General features: G+C 44.4%; 1 protein-coding gene across 1 annotated transcript in view; it reads right to left on the bottom strand.

The window, feature by feature from the left end:
* Positions 1–3,043: 3,043 nt before the first annotated feature.
* ubald1a (UBA-like domain containing 1a) overlaps positions 3,044–26,595 on the bottom strand; it is a 31,172-nt gene continuing 7,620 nt past the window's right edge. Inside the window, exon 3 of the mRNA XM_014179674.3 lies at positions 3,044–5,031. Within this exon, the coding sequence (XP_014035149.1) occupies positions 4,705–5,031 (327 nt within the window). The 3' untranslated portion in view covers positions 3,044–4,704. The remainder of the gene's footprint in view (positions 5,032–26,595) is intronic.

Consider the following 26,595-nt stretch of genomic DNA (forward strand, 5'->3'; position numbering starts at 1 on the left):
CTGGAGTGGTTGGACTCAAAGGCTGCTTTCTAATATTGGTGGCTTTGCAAATGGTTTGCCCGCTGAATAAGAGAAGCCTATGTATGAAACTGACTTTGTCATTATTAGATTATATGCAATGTTCCTGTAAGCGTTGCTATAAGGTTTTAGTCTAACATTGGATATGCTGTATTGAGTTTCTGTGAGCAGTACTACTGTGCTGTGTAATGTGGTTGGCTGTGTCATGGAAAATCTACACCATAGCCTACTCTTCTATAGCAACCAACTAAACAGGTATCCAACCTGGGTGATCTGGTCTGGGTTACTCAGTACTGTGTTAGCACGCCGAGCTAAAGCCTTGATGTAAGTCTTCAGGTCTCATTGTCATGTGAGTGTATTTTGGCCAACTGCCTCCACTGCACCATACTGTACCAGGCTGTGCTGTTCTGTGGTGCTCTAAACACAACTGTGTGTGTGTGTGTGTGTGTGTGTGTGTGTGTGTGTGTGTGTGTGTGTGTGTGTGTGTGTGTGTGTGTGTGTGTGTGTGTGTGTGTGTGTGTGTGTGTGTGTGTGTGTGTGTGTGTGTGTGTGTGTGTGTGTGTGTGTGTGAGACAGAATACTCTGGGTACTGTTAGTCAGGCTGGGTCCCATGCCTGCTCCCACAGGCTCAGAGCCGCAGCCCAGTGCCAAGTTGGCAGTGCTTTGAATCACTCACACACACAACGCTGGGTTGGGAAGGGCAGGGCACACAGGAATCAAAGGCGCTCTCTCTCATTTCCTGCTGAGGAGTGTGAAGCAAGCAGCGGTGAGCTGAGGACAAACTCAAAACTCAGTGACCTCACCGTTACTATGACGATAGGACGGATGTGTTTGTGTGTGTCTGTTTATGAGTGTGCGTCTCGCGTGTGTGTGTGTGTGTGTGTTGGAAACAGCTGTTGTTTGTGTTTTATTCTGGGAGGTAAAAGGAGGGATGGCTGCCTTCTTGATCAAACCCTCTATCAAATCAAATGACGCTCTCTCTCCTACTCTTTAATCTATTCTCTGTCGAACTCCACACCTTCCCTTTTTCATCTGTTGGATCAGTTGTATCTCATCCAATACTTACAGCTCAGCGTTGCTACAGTAGGTGTGTCTGTGGCTCTTTCTAATAAGGTGGTAGTGAGGAAGAAAAACTCACACAAATGAATCTCGGAGCCCAGAACCTAATCTTGCACGTTACCAGTCTGTCAAGAGAGCCTACACATGTCCACACACATCCCCTCCCCCTCCACACAGCCCTGATGACCTCACATGCAGGAGAGCCTAAACATAGTCATCAGTGCCCAGTCAGCATAGTTGTCAGACCAGTATTGAGGGACAAGCAGACCGACGGTAGCCTACTGGTTAAACGGGAGTTAGGAGTCTTTCTGTCTGACACTGGTCTGGTGGATTAAATTCCTTTTCCTCGCTTGAGTAGCCAGGCGTGATAATTAGGATTCATCCATCTTCTCTGTGTCACTGTTAACACATTTCAGTTCACCCAAGCTGACTCTCCCTTTCTTTCTCCTTCAACTCTTTTCTCTATCTATACGGAACAAAATTATAAACGCAACATGTAAAGTGTTGGTCCCAAAAGCACAAAAAGCGTATTTCTCTCAAATTCTGTGCACAAATTTGTATCAAATCAAATGTTATTTGTCACATACACATGGTTAGCAGATGTTAACGCGAGCGTAGCGAAATGCTTGTGCTTCTAGTTCCAACAGTGCAGTAATATCTAACAAGTAATCAAACAATCCCCAACAACTACCTAATACACACAAATCTAAAGAGGGGAATGAGAATATGTACATGTAAGTATATGGATGAGCGATGGCAAAGGTGCAATAGATGGTATAAAATACAATATATACATGTGATGTAAGATATGTAAACATTATTATATTTACATTTACGTCATTTAGCAGACGCTCTTATCCAGAGCGACTTACAAATTAAAATGGCATTATTTAGAGTGTATTGTATAAAGTGACTAGTGATCCACTTATTAAAGTGGCAGGTGATTGGGTCTCGATGTTGGCAGCAGCCTCTCTGAGTTAGTGATTGCTGTTTAGCAGTCTGATGGCCTTGAGATAGAAGCTGTTTTTCAATCTCTCGGTCCCAGCTTTGATGCACCTGTTCTGACTTCGCCTTCTGGATGATAGCGGTGTGAACGGGTAGTGGCTCGGGTGGTTGATGTCCTTGATGATCTTTTTGGCCTTTCTGTGACATTGGGTGCTGTAGGTGTCATGGAGGGCAGGTAGTTTGCCCCCGGAGATGCATTGGTGAGCATTTCTCCTTTGCCAAGATAATCCATCCACCTGACAGCTGTGGCATATCAAGAATCTGATTAAACAGCATGATCATTACACAGGTGCACCTTGTACTGGGGTCAATAAAAGGCCACTCTAAAATGTGCATTTTTGTCACACAACACAATTCTACAGATGTCTCAAGTTTTGAGAGAATGTGCAATTGGCATGCTGACTGCAGGAATGTTTACCAGAGTTGTTGCCAGATAATTTAATGTTAATTTCTCTACCATAACCCGCCTCTAATGTTGTTTTAGAGAATTTGGCAGTACGTCCAACTGAACTAAATACCGCAAACCATGCCAGCCCAGGACCGCCACATCCGGCTTCTTCACCTGTGGGATCGTCTGAGACCAGCCACCTGAACAGCTGATGAAACTGAGGAGTATTTCTGTCTGTAATAAATCCCTCTTTGTGGGGAAAAACTCATTCTGATTGGCTGGGCCTGACTCCCCGGTGGGTGGGCATATACCCTCCCAGGCCCACCCATGGCTGCGCCGCTGCCCAGTTATGTGAAATCCATAGATTAGGGCCTAATGAATTTATTTAAATTGACTGATTTCCTTATATGAACTATAACTCAGTAAAATCTTGAAATTGTTGCATTTATATTTTTGTTCAGTATATATCAATCTCTCTCTACCCCTCTCTTCTCTATATCTCCATCTCTCTTTCACCTACCAGCTAACGGCTAGAGTAAATTCAGTCACAACTAAAGAGACATACATCATACCTTGAAGGTCAACATACGATATTTATTTAGGAACACAAAAAATGATAAGTTAATTATCAGGTAGTCCACAAATATTGTGGAAATGGTATATCAATACAGTCATACAGGGGGAAACCATCCCGAGACTCCCGGATTCAAACAAAATGGTGGATAAGGGATGAACTGAAACATTATTTTAGTCAATTTAAAGATGGCTTACTCATAATCATTATTATATTGTCCAAAGAAGTTATTCCTAGTTTTTCTTTCTAAAAAAAGAAAAAAATATTTCTAGCTAGGTTTTATTTTATATTCTTTATTCAATTTAAATAACCCAATGACAACAGAACTGAATGGGGCCGACCCTGCATGTTAATATTGCCTTGAATCAATGGCTTTCATAGCCTGCTATAGGCAGGATCACAGTACAGGGGATAACCAGTTGTTTAATGCTGCAATACAAATGATATACCAGAGGGAATGGATACAACCATGTAGACCGTCATTGTGAATAACAATTTGTTCTTAACTGACGTGCCTAGTAAAATAAAGGTTCAAATGTATTATCCCCTGACCCCACAGCCAGAAACACATCTCGGTTTCATGTATGTTTGCTACAAAAGACAGTATACATTATGAGCACATCATGCAAAGTGGCAAGTTCTGCTTTACAGATAGTATAGTAGTCTGTTTTTTTTCTGTAGATAATTTTTTTTTTCCCTCACCGATCAGCTCTTCCTAAACACAACCTAAACAAATCCCGCCCACTCGCAAATCCTCCCACCAAGAAAAAAAACATATTCAACTATAATATATCAAACCATGATTTTTATATAATACCCAAATCTGCAGAAACCTTGCAGTGGACAGTTGTATCTTCCAGACCAGGTTAATAGCAAAACATCCCCCCTCGTTGGAAAGAAAAGCTATAGCAGTGAACAATATCATCGTCAACATGAGCAAATACCAGAGCTGAAAAATCACAATTGGTTTAAAAAAAATGTCCTGCACTGTCAAACAGTTGAGAATCCCTGATAGGCTGAAAGAAGTCAGGTGACGACTAGGTGAGGTAAGAGTCCCACCTTACGATGGGTAATGAAAACTAGGTCGCTGTTTCTTCTGCTCTGCTGTGTGTGTGTGAGAGAGAGATGGTTACACACTGCACACAAACACGTTGGTGATGAGTAGAGTATAAACACTGCACTGCCAGATCCTCTCTCTCCATGCAGTACACACTTTATAACATGTTCCCAGTACAGAAAAAACACTTGGACAGATGAAAAGAAGAGAAGAAAAGAAAGAGCAGAAACAGTTGCTGCCTTTTAAGTCCTTGTCTCAGAAAACATCAGAAGTATAATCCTTGGGCTTGAAGATTTTTTGTTCCATACATTTCTCTTATCTATGCATTTACTGAGAGAATATTTTTTTCTAAACAAAGATTTCAGTTGCTCTCTTTCTTATTACTAAGTGTGTGCGCTTGTTAAAAAACAAAAAAAATGTTTGATTTCTTATTTGCATTGTTTCCACTTCTTGAATTGTCCATGTTTAGTACTTGCTTGGTTTTTCTTGGTTTGTGTAGCTGTCTCCACCCTACCATCCTCAATTGGAAAGAGACACACCTTCACTTTTCTCTCCTCATCACTCTCCCCTCTCCTCCCTCCAGGGACGTCTAGTCCTGGCCCCTCATCTCTCGGCCTCCATGGCCACACTCGCCTTCTGTTCGGTGGCTGGATGTTGGTGTTGGTTAACGGTGACCCCCGTGGGCCAGACTGCGGGGTTGGAGGGGGGCTGCGAAGGGGGCTGCCCCTGAGTCCAGAGTCCCTGACCCTGTGGGCCGCTCATGGGGAGTGGGGGCACGCCCCAGCAACCGTGTGGAGGAGGGGGAGAGGTGGCCATGGAGGCCATGGGGCTGCTGCTGTTGAAGCTCTCCGAGGCCTTGAGTCGGGAGAACATGGTGAGGGCATCAGGGAAGTTGGGCGGGGTGGCCGGTGTGTTGGCTGGGGTGCACATCTGGAGGAGAGAGATGGAGAGAGATGTTAGGGGGAGAGAAGACGTATGGAAGAGCACATCCATATACATCACAATGTGATATAACTATCATTATCAGACTTATCACTATACGTTTCACACCATCACTGCCGTGCATCCTGTTTGTTTCACACCATCACTACATCCAGGACGAGGATGCCTGTATATCGAAGCCTGTATAAAGTCAGTCCAAAACAGAGAGGGGAATATAGGGGGATCCTGTCCTCTCTCTCCCGGAGGATCCTGAAGACATTCCTCCCCTCCTCTCTGTTCCTCCTCTTTGTTTTTTGTGTTGTTTTTCTGTACACATTACAAATATCCGGCACAAATATTAATTCTACAAATTATCAGCAATCAACAACTTACATCACTAAATCAAACATGTCTAACACAAAACAAAACACACAGGCAAAAACAACACACTTTAAATACATGATCTCAATGATTCAAGAAGATGTCATTATTTTTGTTATTAAGTACGGATAATGTCTTAACTAGATGATTCAATTAAATCAAATATTTGTCATTTTGGTATAGAATTCTGGAATTTTTGATTGTGCATTTGTGTATTGATTATGTATTTGGCAACAAGAATAAAAAAAACAAAAATCACAATTTCAATGGTCTTGTCGTCATCACAATAGTAGCATAGTATAACCTTCATGTCAAAAACATGGGTAGTTTTCTAAAAGCTAAATATGTGTTCTGCAAGGTTTTCCCAGAAATCTATCACAGACTTACACTCATACAGTAGAACCTAGTGTGTCAGATTTTCACCTTCCATTTTACAGAAAACACATATCAACATCAACAAATTTGGACAACATGGAATTACATGGATACGTGATATCTTATGTAAAATCTTAAGAGCACTTCCTTAAGTTTGTTTGGTATACAGTATTTGTAAGGCATCAACCAACATGTTCCAATATTTTGTTTTACCTCTAGGCATAAATTGGTTTTTTGAATGGAAACGTGTTATGTATTTGTTACAAGATTTCTCAAGTAAGCCCATGCTTTCCAGGCTGAGTTCTGGATATTCTCTGTGATCATCATCAAAGCTAATATTATTTTTCATTAGTGCAGTTAGACCACTGGGAATGGCTTTGATCACATAAATATACTCTCTGAAAGGTATTGGAAACTCATTTAGTGTTATATGTCCCTATTAACAAGGTGACCCTCCATGACCTCACATCATGTTAGCAGATCACCTGATTGTCACGGTCCCATCTGTGGTAGTAGCTCCTTCAGTGACGATGGTGGTGTGGGTGAGGACAACAATGTCAGAAAGAACTCCCCCATATACAGTACAACCCCCTATCCAGCCAAAAACAACATGGAGCAGCCAACCAGCACCTCCCTGCAGGTCAGAAGCCAGGTCAGGTAGACGTAAACACTTTTTTCAGAACACACTCCTCAAAGTGTTGAGGCAAAAACAAAAAGGATCTCACTCCAAGAGGCCTGGTTGGTCCAGGGCCAGTTTCCTTTACTCCACATAGATAGGCCTATTATTATAGACCTACTGTTTATAGCTGGCCACAACAACAAGCTGTTACACAGGCAGCCCCATAGACCTACTGTCTACTTCTGAAGGAGGGCTCAAAACTGGGGTGCCAGTGAAATATTTTCTGTTGGTAAAGTTTGTTTTTGGTTCGCAGATTTATTCAAACAGCAATGGGTACGCAACAATGGGCATGCAGACCAGGTTTTCAAAAAGTTTAGTCCGAAGTCTTGGTTAAATCTTTGTGACGCTCAATTCAGTCATCATGCGCTGTTTGAATGAACATTTCTAAATGCTTTCTCAAAAGAACTTCCCAATTACAGTACATTTTGATGGCAAGGTAGGCCTGCTTACAGGGCAGAATGATATCATGATGATTTGTATCAATCGCAGGGCATTTGTTTTGCTAACTCTGCCATCACACATTGTACAGTACAAAAACACCGCTAGCTAAACACAAGGTCTCTAGCTAAGCGCACAATTGAATTAAAGGGCAACAACACACTCCACATTTCTTTTGTAATGTTTCACAACCTTAAAAGTGATCTCCTTAAGCATTGTTTGGATTTAGAACATCCAGATTTTGTAGTTTTTCTATTAAAAAAAGTGTGATTTTGAGACAGAATACCTCATAAACCTAGAAAAATGTTACTACAAAAACTGAATTTATGAAAAGATCAAACACATTTTAAGGGCTCTACAACTGTAGAGTGTCTGTTTAAAAACGCTAACAATAACACCCTTTTTGAGATTGTGCAATCAATGTAATTATGATATTGTCAAGTTAAAATGTAACTATTTGTGTATGGAAGGTAAGTCATTATAGGCTACTTGCTCAGCACTCAGATTAAAGATAACATTTAAATTATGCACGCATCATCCGCTTTCCCGGGCAAGTATTATTTTCATTTGGTCCAGTAGCTTTCAGATGGCACTGGCCCTGGGTGCCACTGCCAAATTTACCTGAATGTCAAGCCCTGCAAGGGCATGCTAATTTAAAAAAGATGGCTAGTCATTATTAGCCTGGTTCTGTATGGAATGCAGGTACATTATGAGACAGTTATTATTGCCAAGTAGCGGTGAAAAATTGGTGCGACCAAATCATGTGCTGGTGCTATCAACTGAAAAAGTTTGTCTAAAGGCCTGGAACTACAACAAGCCATTATTACACAGCCTTTAACTCCCAACAGCAGGTAAACAAGGTCCAAAGAACAAAACTAGTGTAAAAAAAGCCCAACGCGTGATGAATGCTCATTTTGAGAATGTGTCATGTATGCATCCAGATTTAGCCCCAATAAGCGGCATGATATGAAGGGTGAGCATGTCTCTGTTGCCCTCTAACAGGAAGTGCTGTGTCATGTCTCCGGTCTATTTCCTGTCCTATGTGTAAAGAGACACCCTGCAGCGAGAGGTAACTTCCTGTCCTTCATGGTTACCCCCTCTACTTCCTCCTTATTTACTCTACTCAGATATCTAACACAGCCACCGTTAAACGGACCACCCCAGATTGTTTTACTGCTGAGCTCACATATGCCCTTCTCACTCACACACACTCACCAATGTCCTACACACACACACACACACACACACACACACACACACACACACACACACACACACACACACACACACACACACACACACACACACACACACACACTAGAGCTGGGACGATGAACCGAAAAATGTACGACACCAGCCATACCGATTACTTTTGTTGATATTTTTTATTTCAATAAGTAGCCTATACTAGAGAAATGTGAAGTTTGTAAGGAAACAAGTTTGCTAACATGGATGATTGTTAATGGGACAATTGATTGCTACAACCATCAAATTACTAGAAAAAAACTGTGATGCACATTAATGTTATAAACTTATCATTCTATTTATCGTTATCACATCAATTCAGACAATTTATCGCAATATGGATTTTTGTCCATATCGCCCAGCTCTAACGCACGCAAACAACAGGACAAACAGTGATTATGTATTGCTCCATTGGGAAAATGATCTGTTCTCAGTGTAGACAGCACACTGTAGAGGTCTAGTCTCTGTGCCCTCAACCTAGCAGTCATTGTCTAGGTGCTGCTGTTGTTTATCCAATGAAAAACGAAGCAGGCTTAGCCTAGATGTTTTCGGTGCAGTCCCAAACAATGTCAATATAGCCTAAGATGAAGCACATGCTCAGAGAAACTATATGTACAGTTTATTCCCACATATCACTGGTAGCCAGGCAGCACACACAGGCTAGGGCTGTGCAGACTGCAGCATTAGGGCCTGCTGTAAAGCCACAGTAGCTTGATTAGGCTGGCAGCAGATTAAAACTAGGAGGCGTCTGTCTGTGAAGGACACAGTCAGGTAATACTTCAAAGGCTGCTGGGACAGTGCGTGCGGGCAAAGCATCAAATCCGATTGGCTGAGGCGACTGGGGGCATGTGCATTTAAAATGAGAAAAGCACATGCATGCACATTTGGGGAAGGGAAAGGACATACCTAGTCAGCTGCATAACAATGCATTCAACAGAAATGTGTCTTCCACATTTAACCCAACCCCTCAGAAGACAGTTTTTTCGGGTAAGGGAAATCAGGGGGAAATGTATGTTACCTAAACTAAGAGAAATGCATGTTAGCGACCGCAGCATTCATTATTTAGAGAACTGGTGAATATTTGTTCTAGAAGGAGTGTGTTCTAAACACTGCAAACACTGAGGCGTTGCCTTGGAGATGGTCCGTTGCTATGAGGAAGACAGACCTGGTGGTGATGGATAGGACTAGAGCAAGCTTAGACACATCTGTCATTAACTTTCTACAGATCTGTTTACTGAGTGCAGTTTACTGTGGACTCCTATCTGAAGTTTCACCCTGCACCGCTCTAGACATGCCCGTCTGTCTGTCCAACCAGCCCTCCACTTTGGTGAAGCTTAAGCCTCAGTCGCTCACTCCTCACTGCTCTCTCTGTGCTTCTCCTTGCAAGACTGATGAGCAGTCATTTCCAGTCTGACAGACGACATTCCTGAGTAAAACCCTGTTTACAGGGAGCAATTTGTATTGAATTTGTAAGGAGAAGCAGATATTCCTCCCTACAACTATCCAGCCTGCATTCACAGACTGGAGGGGTTCAAACGTTACCCCACTGCCTTGAAACGTCACATGAATGCTGTAGCCCTGCTGATTCAACCACATGTTACAAAGGTCTCCGTCTCTCCTTCCGGTAGCTGTTTCATGTCACCACCTGCAGGCAGATCCATTAGAGTTTAACTAGATAACCAAAAAGCTCTGGATAGAAGTTGCCCTTAGGCACAGACCTAGGATCAGCTTACCCTCCCCGAATCCTAATGCCAATCAATAGGGGGAAAACATCAAACTGACCATAGATCAGTGTCTAGGAGTAACTTCACCTTTCACCATCATTATATTTCCCTCCACCCACATTCCCGCTATTTATTTTTTATTTTATTTAACCTTTATTTAACTAGGCAAGTCAGTTAAGAACAAATTCTTATTCACAGTGACGACCTACACTGGCCATTGTTGACTTTGTTGTCCTTAAGCCATTTTTGCCAACTTTGGAAGTATGCTTGGGGTCATTGTCCATTTGGAAGACCCATTTGCGACCAAGCTTTAACTTCCTGACTGATGTCTTGATATGTTGCTTCAATATATCCAGATAATTTTCCTTCCTCCTGATGATGCCATCTATTTTGTAAAGTGCACCAGTCCCTCCTGCAGCAAAGCACCCCCATAACATGATGCTGCCACCCCCGTGCTTCACGGTTGGGATGGTGTTCTTCAGCTTGCAAGCCTCCCCTTTTTCCTCCAAACATAACGATAGTCATTATGGCCAAACAGTTCTATTTTTGTTTCATCAGACCAGAGGACATTTCTCCAGAAAGTACGATCTTTGTCCCCATGTGCAGTTGCAAACCATAGTCTGGCTTTTTAATGGCGGTTTTGGAGCAGTGGCTTCATCCTTGCTGAGCGGTCTTCCAGGTTATGTCGATATAGGACTAGTTTTACTGTGGATATAGATACTTTTGTACCTATTTCCTCCAGCATCTTCACAAGGTCCTTTGCTGTTGTTCTGGGATTGATTCGCTCTTTTCACACCAAAGTACGTTCATCACTAGGAGACAGAATGCGTCGCCTTCCTGAGCGGTATGACGGCTGCGTGGTCCCATGGTGTTTATACTTGCGTACTATTCTTTGTACAGATGAACGTGGTGCCTTCAGGCGTTTGGAAATTGCTCCCAAGTGTAACTGATGTGAAATGGCTAGTTAGTTAGCGGTGGTGCGCGCTAATAGCGTTTCAATCGGGTGACGTCACTCGCTCTGAGACCTGAAGTAGTTGTTCCCCTTGCTCTGCATGGGCTGTGGGTTCTGTGCTGCGATGGGTAACGATGCTTTGTGGGTGTCAGTTGATGAGGTGTGCAGAGGGTCCCTGGTTCAAGCCCAGGTTGGGGCGAGGAGAGGGACGGAAGCTGAAATGTTACACAAGGATGAACCAGAATTGTGGAGGACTAGCTTTTTTTTCTGAGTTCTTGGCTGATTTCTTTTGATTTTCTCATGATGTCAAGCAAAGAGGCACTGAGTTTGAAGTTAGGCCTTGAAATACATCCACAGGTACACCTCCAATTGACTCAAATTATGTCAATTAGCCTGTCAGAAGCTTCTAAAGCCATGTCATAATTTTCTGAAATTTTCCAAGCTATTTAAAGGCACATTCAACTTAGTGTATGTAAACTTCTGACCCACTGGCATTGTGATACAGTGAATTATAAGTGAAATAATCTGTCTGTAAACAATTGTTGGAAAAATTACTTGAGTCATGCACAAAGTAGATGTCCTAACCGACTTGCCAAAACTATAGTTTGTTAACAAGATATTTGTGGAGTGGTTGAAAAACGAGTTTTAATGACTCCAACCTAAGTGTATGTAAACTTCTGACTTCAACTGTATGTACGTACGGTCACAGTGGGGACGACGTCATCGATGCACTTATTGATGAAGCCAGTGACTGATGTGGTGTACTCCTCAATGCCAACGGAAGAATCCCGTAACATATTCCAATCTGTGCTAGCAAAACAGTCTTGTAGCTTAGCATCTGCTTCATCTGACCCTCTTTTTTATTGACCGAGTCACTGGTGCTTCCTGCTTTAGTTTTTGCTTTTAAGCCGAAATTAGGAGGATAGAATTATGGTCAGATTTGCCAAATGGGGTCACACCCGGACCTTAGAGATCCCTTTTATTCTCTATTTGGTTAGATCAGGGTGTGACTAGGGTGGGAAATCTATGTTTTTTATTCCTTTGTTGGCTGGGTATGGTTCTCAATCAGAGGCAGCTGTCTATTGTTGTCTCTGATTGGGGATCATACTTAGGCAGCCTTTTTTCCCACCATTGTTTGTGGGATCTTGTTTTAGGTACTGTGCCGTTTGCCCTACTGAACGTTACGTTTTCTATTTGTTTAGGTGTTCATATAATAAAGAAAGATGTATGCTTACCACGTTGCACCTTGGTCCACTCCTTCCATCGACGAACGTAACAGAAGATCCCACCACCAAAGGACCAAGCAGCGTGGCCAGGGATCCTGGGCCCGGGAGAAAAGGGAGTGGAGGACATCATGGACATGGGAGGAAGTTATGGCAGGGGACAAGACCCTGCCATGAATGCAGGCGGAGGCAGCGAAGGAGGATCAGCGGCGACTCCGAAGTTCACGACCACGACGGAAGCCCGAGAGGCAGCCGGGTTGGTCGGCGAAGCCGAGAGGCAAGTCTGAGAGCGAGGAGGAATATTGGGATTGACTGAGCGAGGAGTATTGTGAGATAGTTGAGGGGGGTGATGAGGTAGAGTGGATGCATTGGTGTCTGGAGCAAGACAGTCGCCGTGAGGAGCGTGGGACCAGTCAAGCACCATGTTTTGCGGAGATACGCAATGTGTCTCTAGTGCGCATCCACAGCCTGGTGCGTTCTGTGCCAGCTCCTCGCACTTGCCGTGCGAAAGTGAGCATTCAGCCAGGACGGGTTGTGCCGGCTCAGCGCTCCTGGTCTCCAGTGCGCCTCCTCGGTCCAGGATATCCTGCGCCAGCTCTATGCACTGTGCGCCTTCACAGCCCAGTGCGTCCTGTGCCAGCGCCCCGCAATTGCCGGGCTAAAGTGAGTATCCAGCCAGGAAGGTTGTGCCAGCTCTATGCTCCAGACCTCCAGTGCGCCTCCATGGTCCAGTATATCCTGCACCGGTTCTACGCACCAGGTCTCCAGTGCGCCTCCACAGCCCAGTATGTCCTGTGCCTGCTCCTCGCACTCTTCCTGAAGTGCATGTCCCCAGTCAGGTACGTCCTGTGCCTGCTCCCCGCACTCGACCTGAGGTGCGTGTTACCAGTCTGGTGCCACCTGTCCCGGCTCCACGCACCAGGCCTCCAGTGCGCCTTCCCAGTCCAGAGCTTGCGGCGACAGTTCCCAGTCCGGAGCTTCCGGCGACGGTCCACGGTCCGGGAACCTCCTGAGACGGTCCACGGTCCGGGAACCTCCTGAGACGGTCCACGGTCCGGGAACCTCCTGAGACGGTCCACGGTCCGGGAACCTCCTGAGACGGTCCACGGTCCGGGAACCTCCTGAGACGGTCCACGGTCCGGGAACCTCCTGAGACGGTCCACGGTCCGGGAACCTCCTGAGACGGTCCACGGTCCGGGAACCTCCTGAGACGGTCCACGGTCCGGGAACCTCCTGAGACGGTCCACGGTCCGGGAACCTCCTGAGACGGTCCACGGTCCGGGAACCTCCTGAGACGGTCCACGGTCCGGGAACCTCCTGAGACGGTCCACGGTCCGGGAACCTCCTGAGACGGTCCACGGTCCGGGAACCTCCTGAGACGGTCCACGGTCCGGGAACCTCCTGAGACGGTCCACGGTCCGGGAACCTCCTGAGACGGTCCACGGTCCGGGAACCTCCTGAGACGGTCCACGGTCCGGAACCTCCTGAGACGGTCCACGGTCCGGAACCTCCTGAGACGGTCCACGGTCCGGAACCTCCTGAGACGGTCCACGGTCCGGAACCTCTTGAGACGGTCCACGGCCCGAAGCCTCCAGTGATGATCCACGGTCCGAAGCCTCCAGTGATGATCCACGGTCCGGAGCCTCCAGTGAAGATCCACAGCCCGGAGCCTCCAGCGACGGTCGGGGGTCCGGAGCCTGCAGCGGTGGTCCAGAGCCTCCAGCGACGGTCGGCGGTCCAGAGCATCCAGCAATGGTCGGCGGTCCAGAGCATCCAGCAACGGTCGGCGGTCCAGAGCCTCCAGCGGGGGTTCCCAGTCTGGAACCTTCTGCGATGATCCACGGTCCGGTTCCTCCGGCGACGATCCACGGTCCGGCACTTCCGGCGACGATCCCCGCACCAGAGTCGCCACCAAAGATGACGGATCCGCGAGCGGAGCGGGGTGTACGTCCCGCACCAGAGCCGCCACCGAGGCTAGATGCCCACCCGGACCCTCCCCTATAGAGTCAGATTTTGCGGCCGGAGTCCGCACCTTTGGGGGTGGGGGGGGTACTGTCACGCCCTGACCTTAGAGATCCCTTTTATTCTCTATTTGGTTAGGTCAGGGTGTGACTAGGGTGGGAAATCTATGTTATCTATTTCTTTGTTGGCCGGTAATGGTTCTCAATCAGAGGAGCTGTCTATCGTTGTCTCTGATTGGGGATCATACTTAGGCAGCCTTTTTTCCCACCATTGTTTGTGGGATCTTGTTTTTGGTACTGTGCTGTATGCCCTACTGAAAGTTACATTTTCGTTTTGTATTTATTTTGGTTTTGTTTAGGTGTTCATCTAATAAAGAAAGATGTACGCTTACCACGCTGCACCTTGGTCCACTCCTTCCATCGACAAACGTAACAAATGGAGGGCGAGGGAGAGCTTTGTCGAACCAGGGTCTGTAGTGACGCCTCTAGCACTGAGATGCAGTGCCTTAGACCGCTGCGCCACTCGGGAGCAATGCCGTGTTCACATGCTAGTTGGAACTAGGAATCTCTGACATTTCCAACTTGCTAAATGGTTGTACTTTTACACGTGCCACTTTCAATTGGTTGTAGTTTTACACTTGCAATGTTCAATCAGGACATTTCTGAGTTTCGTAGTTCCGATTAGCACTGTAACACGGCATGAATCCCTGTCCAATGACGTCCCTCGCTCAATAAACAATTAAACAAATATTCAAACACCTCTTTGCGAGAGCCTGGCAATAAGCGGTGGAATGTGTAGCAGCATAATGGAGAATGGTGCAGGATTGTTTTCAAATTCCATTCTGTCCAATAAAGAGTCATTGCCCTGTGTTGTGACTAGAGGTCGACCGATTATGATTTTTCAACGCTGATACCGATTAATCGGCCGGTTTTTATATATATATATTTGTAATAATGACAATTACAACAATACTGAATGAACAATGAACACTTAGTTTAACTTAATACATCAATAAAATCAATTTAGTCTCAAATAAATAATGAAACATGTTCAATTTGGTTTAAATAATGCAAAAACAACGTTTTGGAGAAGAAAGTAAAAGTGCAATATATGTGCCATGTAAAAAAGCTAACGTTTAAGTTCCTTGCTCAGAACATGAGAACATATGAAAGCTGGTGGTTCCTTTTAACATGAGTCTTCAATATTCCCAGTTAAGAAATTTTAGGTTGTAGATATTATAGGACTATTTCTCTCTATACCATTTGTATTTCATATACCTTTGACTATTGGATGTTCTAATAGGTACTTTAGTATTGCCAGCCTAATCTCGGGAGTTGATAGGCTTGAAGTCATAAACAGCACAATGCTTGAAGCACTGCGAAGAGCTGCTGGCAAACGCAGTAAAGTGCTGTTTGAATGAATGCTTACGAGCCTGCTGCTGCCTACCACTGCTCTGTCAGACTGCTCTATCAAATCATAGACTTAACTATAATATAATAACACCGAAATACGAGCCTTAGGTCATTAATATGGTCAATATGGATGTCTTTGTTAGGAAGAAATGGTCTTCACAAACTGCTGCATATACCCTGACTCTGTTGCACAGAACGCAAGAGAAGTGACACAATTTCCCTAGTTAAAAGAAATTCATGTTAGCAGGCAATATTAACAAAATATGCAGGTTTAAAAATATATACTTGTCTATTGATTTTAAGAAAGGCGTTGATGTTTCTGGTTAGGTACACATTGGTGCAACGACAGTGCTTTTTTCGCGAATGCGCTTGTTAAATCACCTGTTTGGCAAAGTAAGCTGTGCTTCAATGATAAATTAACAGGCACCGCATTGATTATATGCAACGCAGGACAAGCTTGATAAACTAGTAATATCATCAACCGTGTGCAGTTAACTAGTGATTATGTTAAGATTGATTGTTTTTTATAAGATACGTTTAGTGCTAGCTAGCACCTTACCTTGGCTCCTTGCTGCACTCGCATAACACGTAGTCAGCCTGCCACGCAGTACTCGCATAACAGGTAGTCAGCCTGCCATGCAGTCTCCTCGTGGAGTGCAATGTAATCCACCAAGATCGATGTCCAAAAATGCCGATTACCGATTGTTATGAAAACTTGAAATCGGCCCTAATTAATCGGCCATTCCGATTAATCAGCCGACCTCTAGTTGTGACAGAGACATTGACTGAAGCAGGATGGTCTGTTTGAGTGGGTGATGCATCTTCTCAACAGAGTAGCTTCTGCTTCTTGTCTCCTCTCCTTCATCAGCACTGCTTTCACCTGTCCAGTCCTTTCAGGTCAGTGCAATTACAGGAACGGAGATAAGCAATAGAATTAACTTTAGACTATTGGGATGCTTCCTCTGACTATCAGGAACCCTTAGGGCTAGGTGACTAGGACGTCCTGTAGTTCATATAATATTATGGTAGTTAATGGAATTATATGGTAGGTAATGGAATAATTGATGAGTCTCTGTGTACCACCGTAAAACGACAGACAACCTGATAAGACATGATGATACACAGACTGGCAACAGTGTCTGAATGGTCGGAATGAGAGAGAGAAAAGAGAGGGGAGGGGGAGAGGAGAGTACTATATCTGTTAAATGTTTAAAGTAGGAGTGCTCAGTTCTACTATGCAGCACATTTGCAGTGTTCTTTGTTCACACACTGCAGCTCTCACTGTGCTCTGACAATCATACTGCTTATGATCATATGCAGGAGTGGATCGGTCTTCTGCTGCCCCCACCTCTCCTCCCTATGTGATGGCTGAATGATCGCTGGACTCAACATGGCTGTTGATTAACCTTCCTAGTAACATCCCAAGCGGGGTGTATTTCTTATTTCAAGTGTGCATGACAATGGGCACCATACTCCCGGCCTAACAAGAGACAGCAGATCAACAATGGGTGATGAATATACAGTAGTCATATCTAGAAACGGGAGAGCACATTACTTGTGAAAACGACAATACCAGACACTATGAGAACTAGGGATGGGACAAATGGCAGATTTTTCTTAATTTTTCTTAATCATTGGGACGCTAGCGTCTCACCTCGACAACATCTGGTGAAATTGCATTGCGCGAAATTCAAATTACAAAAATCGTAATATTAAACATTCATGAAAATACAAGTGTCATACATCATTTAAAAGCTTAACTTCTTGTTAATCCAGCCACTTTGTCAGATTTCAAAAAGGCTTTACGGCGAAAGCACACCATGCATTTATCTGAGGACAGCGCCCCGCACACAAAAGCATTACATACATTTCCAACCAAGCAGATGCATCACGAAAGTCAGAAATAGCAATAAAATAAATCACTTACCTTTGAAGATCTTCATCTGGTTGCAATCACAAGGGTCCCAGCTACATAACAAATGGTCCTTTTGTTCGATAAAGTCCTTCTTTATATCCCAAAAACGTCAGTTTCATTGGCGCACTTGACTCAGGAATCCACCGGTTTCCCTCGTTCAAAATGCATACAAATGAATCCCGTAAGTTACTAATAAACCTCTTTCAAACATATCAAACAACGTTCCTAATCAATCCTCAGGTACCCTAATATGTAAATAAACGATCAAATTTAAGACGGAGAATACCGGAGACCATTACCGGAGATAAATAACGAAGTACGCGCCCTCACCGGAACGCGCAACAAACACTACATCCAAAATGGGAGCCACTTACTAAAACTACAAATTCTAACTAATTTTTCAAAAACCAAGCCTGAAACTCTTTCTAAAGACTGTTGACATCTAGTGGAAGCCCTAGGAACTGCAATCTGGGAGGTATTCCTTTTATATTCCCATTGACAGCCATAGTAATCAAGGGTGAGCTGAAAAAAAATTATTCTGGATAGATTGTCCTCAGGTTTTCGCCTGCCATATCAGTTCTGTTATACTCACAGACATTATTTTAACAGTTTTAGAACCTTTAGAGTGTTTTCTATCCAATACTACCAATTATATGCATAGCCTAGCTTCTGGGCCGCAGTAACAGGCAGTTTACTTTGGGCACCTCATTCATCCAAACTTCCAAATACTGCCCCTTGCCCGAAGAAGTTAAACTGTATTTTTTTCTCTTGGTTTTCTGTTCAAACAATACAAAAAATGTATAAAATTCCACATCAATTCACAATGCAGCTGTGCTGCTGCCAGCAACGTTTTGGGACTTACGGTGCGTCCCTTTCAGCATTGCACCTAAACAACTACCTTCTCCTTTAACTTCTCAAAGTATTGACTTTGCTACTGCTGTTGTTCTTTCTCTGCCATTTTTCCAACTGTTAATGACAATGACGTAGTGGTGGAGAGTCAACTCCAAAATAATTGATTCCTCGACTCCTTACACATCAACTCCCGGTGTCGACTCCCATTTCTGAGTGTCAATAAATCTTAGGACTCCTAAGATTCTGTATTTTTGGAAGAGAAGAGATTGATTAGTTGCCATAATTCAGAGAACAGAAACACTCGCATCTTCCATTGCGAGCTAACTAGGGGCACAGTATAGGTAGGTCAGCCACCAGGCAGACAGAGTCAGCACCTACGCCTATCTATTGGTAATCAAAAGCTGTATCTCACAATTTCTTGGCTTGCAATGTCTCGCAACTTCAGTAAAGCTGGGCCTATCATCAATAAAAAAGCTAGGATATTCTACACGCAACAAACCGACGAACGAACACACACTCACATTATTAGCGAAGATAAATAGAATGGCAAGCCAGAGAGAGGAGGGGAAGTATTCAGACATTTTGTTACGTTAAAGCCTTATTCTAAAATGTATTAAATTGTTTTTTCCCCCTCATCAATCTACACACAATACCACATAATGACAAAGCAAATACTGTTTTATGGAAATTGGAGCAAATGTATTAAATAAAAAAACTGAAATATCACATTTACATAAGTATTCATACCCTTTACTCAGTACTTTGTTGATGCACATTTGGCAGCAATTACAGCCTTGAGTCTTCTTGGGTATGACGCTACAAGCTTGGCACACCTGTATTTGGGGAGTTTCTCCCATTCTTCTCTGCAGATCCTCTCAAGCTCTGTCAGGTTGGATTGGGAGCATCGCTGCACAGCTATTTTCAGGTCTCTCCAGAGATGTTCGATCGGGTTCTAGTCTGGGCTCTGGCTGGGCCACTCTGGGACATTCAGAGACTTGTCCCAAAGCTACTCCTGCGTTTTCTTGGCTGTGTGCTTAGGGTCGTTGTCCTGTTGGAAGGTGAACCTTCGCCCCAGTCTGAGGTCCTGAGCGCTCTGGAGCAGGTTTTCATCAAGGATCTCTCTGTACTTTGCTCCGTTAATCTTTCCCTCTATCCTGACTAGCCTACCAGTCCCTGCCGCTGAAAAACATCCCAACAGCATGATGCTGCCACCACCACCATGCTTCACCGTAGGGATGGTGCCAGGTTTCCCCCAGACGTGAAGCTTGGCATTCAGGCCAAAGAGCTCCATCTTGGTTTCATCAGACCAGAGAATCTTGTTTCTCATGGTCTGAGAGTCCTTTAGGTGCATTTTGGCAAACTCCAAGCGGGCTGTCATGTGCCTTTTACTGAGGAGTGGCTTCCGTCTTTCCACTCTACCATAAAGGCCTGATTGGTGGAGTGCTGCAGAGATAGTTGTCCTTCTGGAAGGTTCTCCCATCTCCACAGAGGAACCCTGGAGCTCTGTCAGAGTGACCATCGGGTTCTTGGTCACCTCCTTGATCAAGGCCCTTCTCCCCCGATTGCTCAGTTAGGCCGTGCGGCCAGCTCTAGGAAGAGTCTTGGTGGTTACAAACTTATTCCACTTAAGAATGATGGAGGCCACTGTGTTCTTGGGGACCTTTTTTAGTACCCTTCCCCAGATCCTAGACACAATCCTGTCTCAGAGCTCTATGGACAATTCTTTCGACCTCATGGCTTAGTTTTTACTCTGATATGCACTGTCAATTGGCAGCTGTGTGCCTTTCCAAATCATGTCCAATCAATTGAATTTGCCACAGGTGGACTCCAATCAAGGTTTCTGCCCTAGCACTACACAGATGATTCAAATAATCAACTTATCATCAAGCTTTGATCATATGAACCAGCTGTGTAGTGTTAGGGCAAAAAACTAAACGTGCACCACTTGGGGTCCCGAGGACCGAGTTTGGGAAACGCTGGTTTAAACGTTCACACCCCTAATGAGAACCTGATTCAACGTGAGAAATGGCCTATAGATTCATTGCTAGTTAGCCTAAATCCCCTGGTAAGTCAGTCAGTCAGACCTGTAGAACTGATATTCAGTGACACAGTCTGGGATTTTCCATGATCATTCACAGACACTGTCAGCTGACCCAATGAACACTTTTACAGTTACAGGTTGGGAAAAGTAGAGTGTGCTTGTGTTTCAAATCAAATCAAATTTATTTATATAGCCCTTCGTACATCAGCTGATATCTCAAAGTGCTGTACAGAAACCCAGCCTAAAACCCCAAACAGCAAGCAATGCATGTGAAAGAAGCACGGTGGCTAGGAAAAACTCCCTAGGAAAAACTCCCTAGAAAGGCCAAAAACCTAGGAAGAAACCTAGAGAGGTGTGTGTGTGTGTGAAACCAAGGTGAACACCACTGCTCATGAACACATCTGCACCTCGCACTCCCCCACGTGTCCTCACTCGCTGTGTCGCCTGAGCCAACCAGCCAGCCAGCGTGTGTGTGTGTGCCTGTGTGTGTGTGTAGGTGTGGTTAGCCAGGCCAGCCAGGCCCAGTGTTCTGGGAAGCGGTGCTCTTGGAAACACGCAGGGCAGCACGCTGGAACATGCTGAGCTCAGGCCAAGGCTCTTCTGATGTGGCTGACTGCCTGGCACTGTGACACACACACAGAAAGGCACAAGGAAATACTATACACACTGCTTGGCCTGAATCACAAGATGGCGCCGTGTGTGTATGTGTAGGTAATAACGTTTCTCGCATTATTACCTACAGTCCTAAATAACTTTTGGATATCAGATCGCCGGTCACTCACCAGCATTTCGACCAGAAATGTGACTTTCCTGAATTGGGTCCTATGTTCTTACCCAAGCCCGAGGCATTTCCAGTCATCCCTGGGGCTACAGAATGGGCTTATAGTCCGACTCAGGAGGCGTGCATACCATCCACTGCTTCCGAAATTATTACTTGTGAATGCTCAGTCCCTGGACAATAAAGTAAACGAGCTCAGGGCGAGGATCCCCTTCCAGAGAGACATCAGGAACTGTAACATACTCTGTTTCACGGAATCATGGCTCTCTCTGGATATATTGTCCTCGTTTCATGCAGCCAGCGAGGTTCTCTGTACATCACGCGGACAGGAAGAAAGAACTCTCCGGGAAAAAGAAAGGTGGAGGTGTATGTTTTATGATTAACTACACATGGTGTGATTGTGGTAACTTACAGGAACTCATGTCCTTTTGTTCTCCAATGTGAGTAAGACATTTAAGCGTGTTAACCCTCGCAAGGCTGCAGGCCCAGACGGTATCCATAGCCGCATCCTCAGAACATGTGCAGACCAGCTGGCTGGAGTGTTCACAGACATTTTCAATCTCCCAATATCCCAGTCTGTTGTCCCCACTTGCTTGAAGATGTCCACTACTGTTCCTGTACCCAAGAAAGCGAAGGTAACTGAACTAAATGACTATCGCCCTGTAGCACTCACTTCTGTCATCATGAAGTGCTTTGAGGCTAGTTAAGGATCATATCGCCTACACCTTACCGACACATTAGACCCACTACAATTTGCATACCACAACAACAGATTCACGGATGATGCAATCGCCATCGCACTGCCCTATCTCATCTGGACAAGAGGAATACCTATGTAAGAATGCTGTTTATCGACTACAGCTCAGCCTTCAACACCATAGCGCTATCCAAGCTCATCACTAAGCTCGAGGTGATGAAGGTAGGCAACAACACCTCCACTACGCTGGTCCTCAACAAGGGCCCCCACAAGGATGTGTGCTCAGCCCCCTCCTGTACTCCCTGTTCACCCATGACTGCGTGGCCACGTACATCCCCATCATCATGTTTGCAGACAACACAACAGTGGTAGGCCTGATTACCAATAACGACGAGACAGCCTAGAGGGAGGAGGTGAGGGCCCTGGCGGAGTGGTGCCAGGAAAATAACCTCTCCCTCAATGTCAACAAAATGAAGACGCTGATTGTCGACTTTAGGAGACAGCAGAGGGAGCACGCACCCATCCACATTAATAGGGCAGCTGTGGAGAGGGTGAAAAGCTTCCAAGTTCCTCGGCGTGCACATCACTGACAACCTGAAATGGTCCATCCACACAAACAGTGCGTTGAAGAAGGAGCAACAGCGCCTCTTTAACCTCAGGAGGTTGAAGAAATTTGTCTTGGCCCCTAAGACCTTAAAAAACTTAAACAGATGCACCATTGAGAGCATCCTGTCGGGCTGAATCACTGCCTGGTACGGCATGTGCACCGTCCGCAACCGCAGGGGTCTCCAGAGGGTGGTGCAGTCAGCCCAATGCATCACCTGGGGCACACTGCCTGCCCTCTAGGACATCTACAGCCCTCAGTGTCACAGGAAGGCCAAAAAGATTGTTAAATAGTCACCACTGGCCAGCCTCCGCCCAGTACCTTGCCCTGAGCTTTAGTCACTGTTACTAGCCGGCTACCAGCCGGTACTCTACCCTGCACCTTAGAGACTGCAGCCCTATGTACATTGTCATTGAACACTGGTTACTTTAATAATGTTTGCATACCGTTTTACCCACTTCATATGTATATACTGTATTCTAGTTAAGGCTCATCCTATATAACTAATGCTGTACACCTTTTCTATTCATATACTGTCCATAATGTCTATACACACACCATAATATACATTTACACTGAGTGTACAAAACATTAGGAACACCTTCCCAATATTGAGTTGCAACCCCTTTTGCCCTCAGAACAGCCTCAATTCGTTGGGGCATGAGACTACAAAGTGTCAAAAGCGTTCCACAGGGATGCTGGCCCATGTTGACTCCAATACTTCCCAGTGGTTGTGTCAAGTTGGCTGGATGCCCGTTGGGTGGTGGACCATTCTTGATACGCACGGGAAACTGATGAGCATGGGGGGGGTTTGCATGTATAGTAAGGTATTACTGTACTGTTGGAGTTAGGAACACCCGCAATAACATCTGAAAAATATGTGTACACGACCAACAACATTTTATTTCATTTAAACAGATGTAGGCCTAGGCTTTGGAACTATGAGCAAGAACACACACACAGATACACACAGTCATACACTCACACAAACCTGGGGCACACTGCACATTCTCAATACGGGAAAAATAAATTGGATTTCAGTTAATTCCAATGAAAAAGTATAACTTGTTTCACCAGCCAAACAGACTGCCATAGACACAAAACTGATCTGTGTTACCAACTGAAAAGAATGATCTCTCTTCTCCAAATAATTCATCATCATTACCCTGTTATTACCCTACCCTGCTGGAAAACTAAGTGCTCCCCCTTTCTCTTCCCCCATTTCTCCTTTCCTTATTTCTTCCCACTGTTGCTACCTCACTTCTTTCCTCCATTCCATCTCTTGACTTGCTTTTCTCTCCCTTCTTCCCTGGTGATAAACTGACCATGGTCCAGGGCCAGGCAGACAGAAAGGGATAGGACAATTTCTCTCCCTGCAGCCATTGCAACAGTACAGTCGTTGATGTTGTGATGATTTATGACTGTGATTGTGCATCTCTTACCATCTGACACACAACCAGTTATAGCGTAATGGAGACTTCAAAATACAGTTACGTGTGTGTGCTCCTGTTCTTCTATCCTCGTGGGGACCCAAAATCCCCCAAAGTTCCCAATTCAGGGTTTCCGTTAGGAAAATGTGGCGCAGGACATTTGACCAGCAGCATTTTAATTTACCGGACCTTTTAGAAATTTACCGGACCCATATGCATTGGGTGTGTAACCTGATTAGGGCATCCACCCACGGTGCTCAGAATGACAGAAATCACATTTAGATGATAGTAAATTCATATTAACAGAACATGCAATGTGCGGTCCTTCTTACCTAATTCTGATGCACACTTTGATGTAAAAATAACTGTCCACATTTACTTTTCTTCAGCCAACAAGACGAGTACCGAACAGCAAAATCACAAGCTTATGCCAATCTACTATCCAACATAGTAGAAATGTTTACCTATTCTATTGGTCAGCTTGTCAAGAAAGAAATAGCCTATTCCAAACAGACTCTGGGACAGTTGGGGGACGATAGGTCCCAATATCATACAACCAGTAGGCCTAGGCTACATTAAAAAAAAAAGTTTATAAGCAATGAGTCTGATGAAACAGATCAGAAAGTTCAGCTTAAAATGTTGATAACCTATTATTTCTTCACATTATAAATCGCAGCAAAACACACAAGGCAGTAAGCAACTTGCGACTGTTCGTTCCATAATGCAATTAGCGGGAAAACACTGTTGTCAAAAGCACATGCGAGCGGTTAGAAATTTAGAAAGCGCTAGCATGAGCTGCTTATATGACTAGGATTGTGCCTTTGGCTACTGGACAATGAAAGTTTATATAAAATAATTGCCTCCACGGATAGGCTAGGCTACTTTGAAGCAAGGTAAGACATGCCTCATAATATGTTGTAAAACGTTCTGGTTTCAAATAATTAAGTATATCTTTTCAAAATGCAGACTGCCTCCAGCTCATTGCAAAGTGGTGTGTGATGCGCTGATGAAGGCTGTCTTCCGTTGCCTGTGCATTTGCTGTTTGAGATGCTGTAGCAGCAGCTCTCACGCTTTCTGACAGATTTTCCACTCGAAGGCTCTGTAGCTGTATGCTGTACGTGTGTGATAAATAAGATACATAACAAATATACTGTACACACGTTCAGGTTTCAAATAATTAAGTATATATTTTCTTTTAATTCCACTAAATGTGAATGAATGCAAATGAACCTATAGTCCGATAAGCATGACCAGTCAAATGTATTTACATTGACTATTATTTACATTAATTAAAGTATTATTTTGCAATGGGATTTTTTCTTCTTCTCCGGACAATTGGCTGGCGCCAGTTTTATTTATCGGCTTCTCAAAAATAAAATATCGGCAAAAAGCCTGCTATTAGCGACTAACGGAAACCCTGCTCCACAAGGATAGTAAAACAAGAAAATTCTACCTCGTGGGGACATTTCCCATGTCCCCACGAGGACAAAGGCTATTTCAAGATTAGGGTTTAGGTTTAGGGCTACATTTAAATTTAGGGTTAAAATTACAGTTCGGGTATTTTTGTATTTTATTAGGGTCCCCAATTAGCCGCTGCCAAGGGAGCTACTACTCTTCCTGGGGTCCAAACAGGAAACAAAACACAACAAATAAAATAATATACATAACACTACATAAATGAAAAATACAATGCAAAATATATAAAAATGCCTGTCTCTTCACAGTCCCTGTTGTGCCGTAAGGTGTTCTTTTATCAGTTTTGTTCATCTTATTTTGCCTAAAATTTAATTTAAGGTGCTCCAGAGTTTTTAACTATCATTCATCTTTGTTTGGGGTTAGGGTTACGGGTTAAGGTTAGGGTAAGGGTTAGTGTTAGAGGTTAAGGAAAATAGGATTTTGAATGGAAATCAATTGTAGGTCCCCACAAAGATAGAAAAACAAGTGCGTGTGTGTGTGTTAGTTATTGACTGTCTGCTTTGCTGGAGAGGGGTACTGAAAGTAACGTCTCTGATCTATACCTCTATCTGGGCCTTACAACTGTAGTAATGTGAATGAAGCATCATGTGACCTGGGAAGAGGAAGTGGATTGACTTCCACTACAGCCCATGTGACCGATAACTAACCTAGACAACCAGCTACACTAACAACCAGGAAATACAGTTTATAAAGGCTAATAATAATACAACATAAGCCTGTGGATTTCACTACCAGGGGAAATTACTCATTCAAACACAAATATACAGTGTACAGACATGGATGTCATTGTTCATTCATGTCTGGTGTGATATTGTAGGTCTAGGGCAGGTCTAGATGATCAATGAACAAACCAATAGGCTCCATATGTCATTTTGAGGTCAAATGAACCACTCTCTACAATGCTGGCATTCACAGTCGCTGGCTAACTATCGTCTGGATACAGTGACGTAGTCAAGAAAGGATTGGACAGCAGAGCATGTTAAGAGTAGTTGAAAGATTATTTCCTGGCACTATGCATACTCTGAGGTTGTGAGGGAGGGGGCGGAGGGATGGGGGAGGGAGAGAGGGATGGATGGAGGAATGAGGAGTACTTTCTGGTAACTATACGCATGTGATTTTGTTTCTCGTGCGAATACAAATAGCGTTTGCTCTGAATAGCAGACACACACACACACATTTATGCGCACGCGCACATACATACACACACTTCACTGAGTCAGTGGTTTCACCATCTCCCATTCAGAAAGTCTCCCAGCTCATACCCCCAGAGACCGACACTATGGCCTCTGTCGAGGCTCTACCAAAACACAGCCAGATAGTTAGCTCTGTGTCCACAGCCTAACTAACTGGCCCCTGCTGCTCTGAAAGCGTCCATTTTGGGGAAGCCGG

The sequence above is a fragment of the Salmo salar genome, chromosome 28 (assembly GCF_965601325.2).
Source record: "Salmo salar chromosome 28, fSalSal1, whole genome shotgun sequence".
Lineage (NCBI taxonomy): Eukaryota > Metazoa > Chordata > Actinopteri > Salmoniformes > Salmonidae > Salmo > Salmo salar.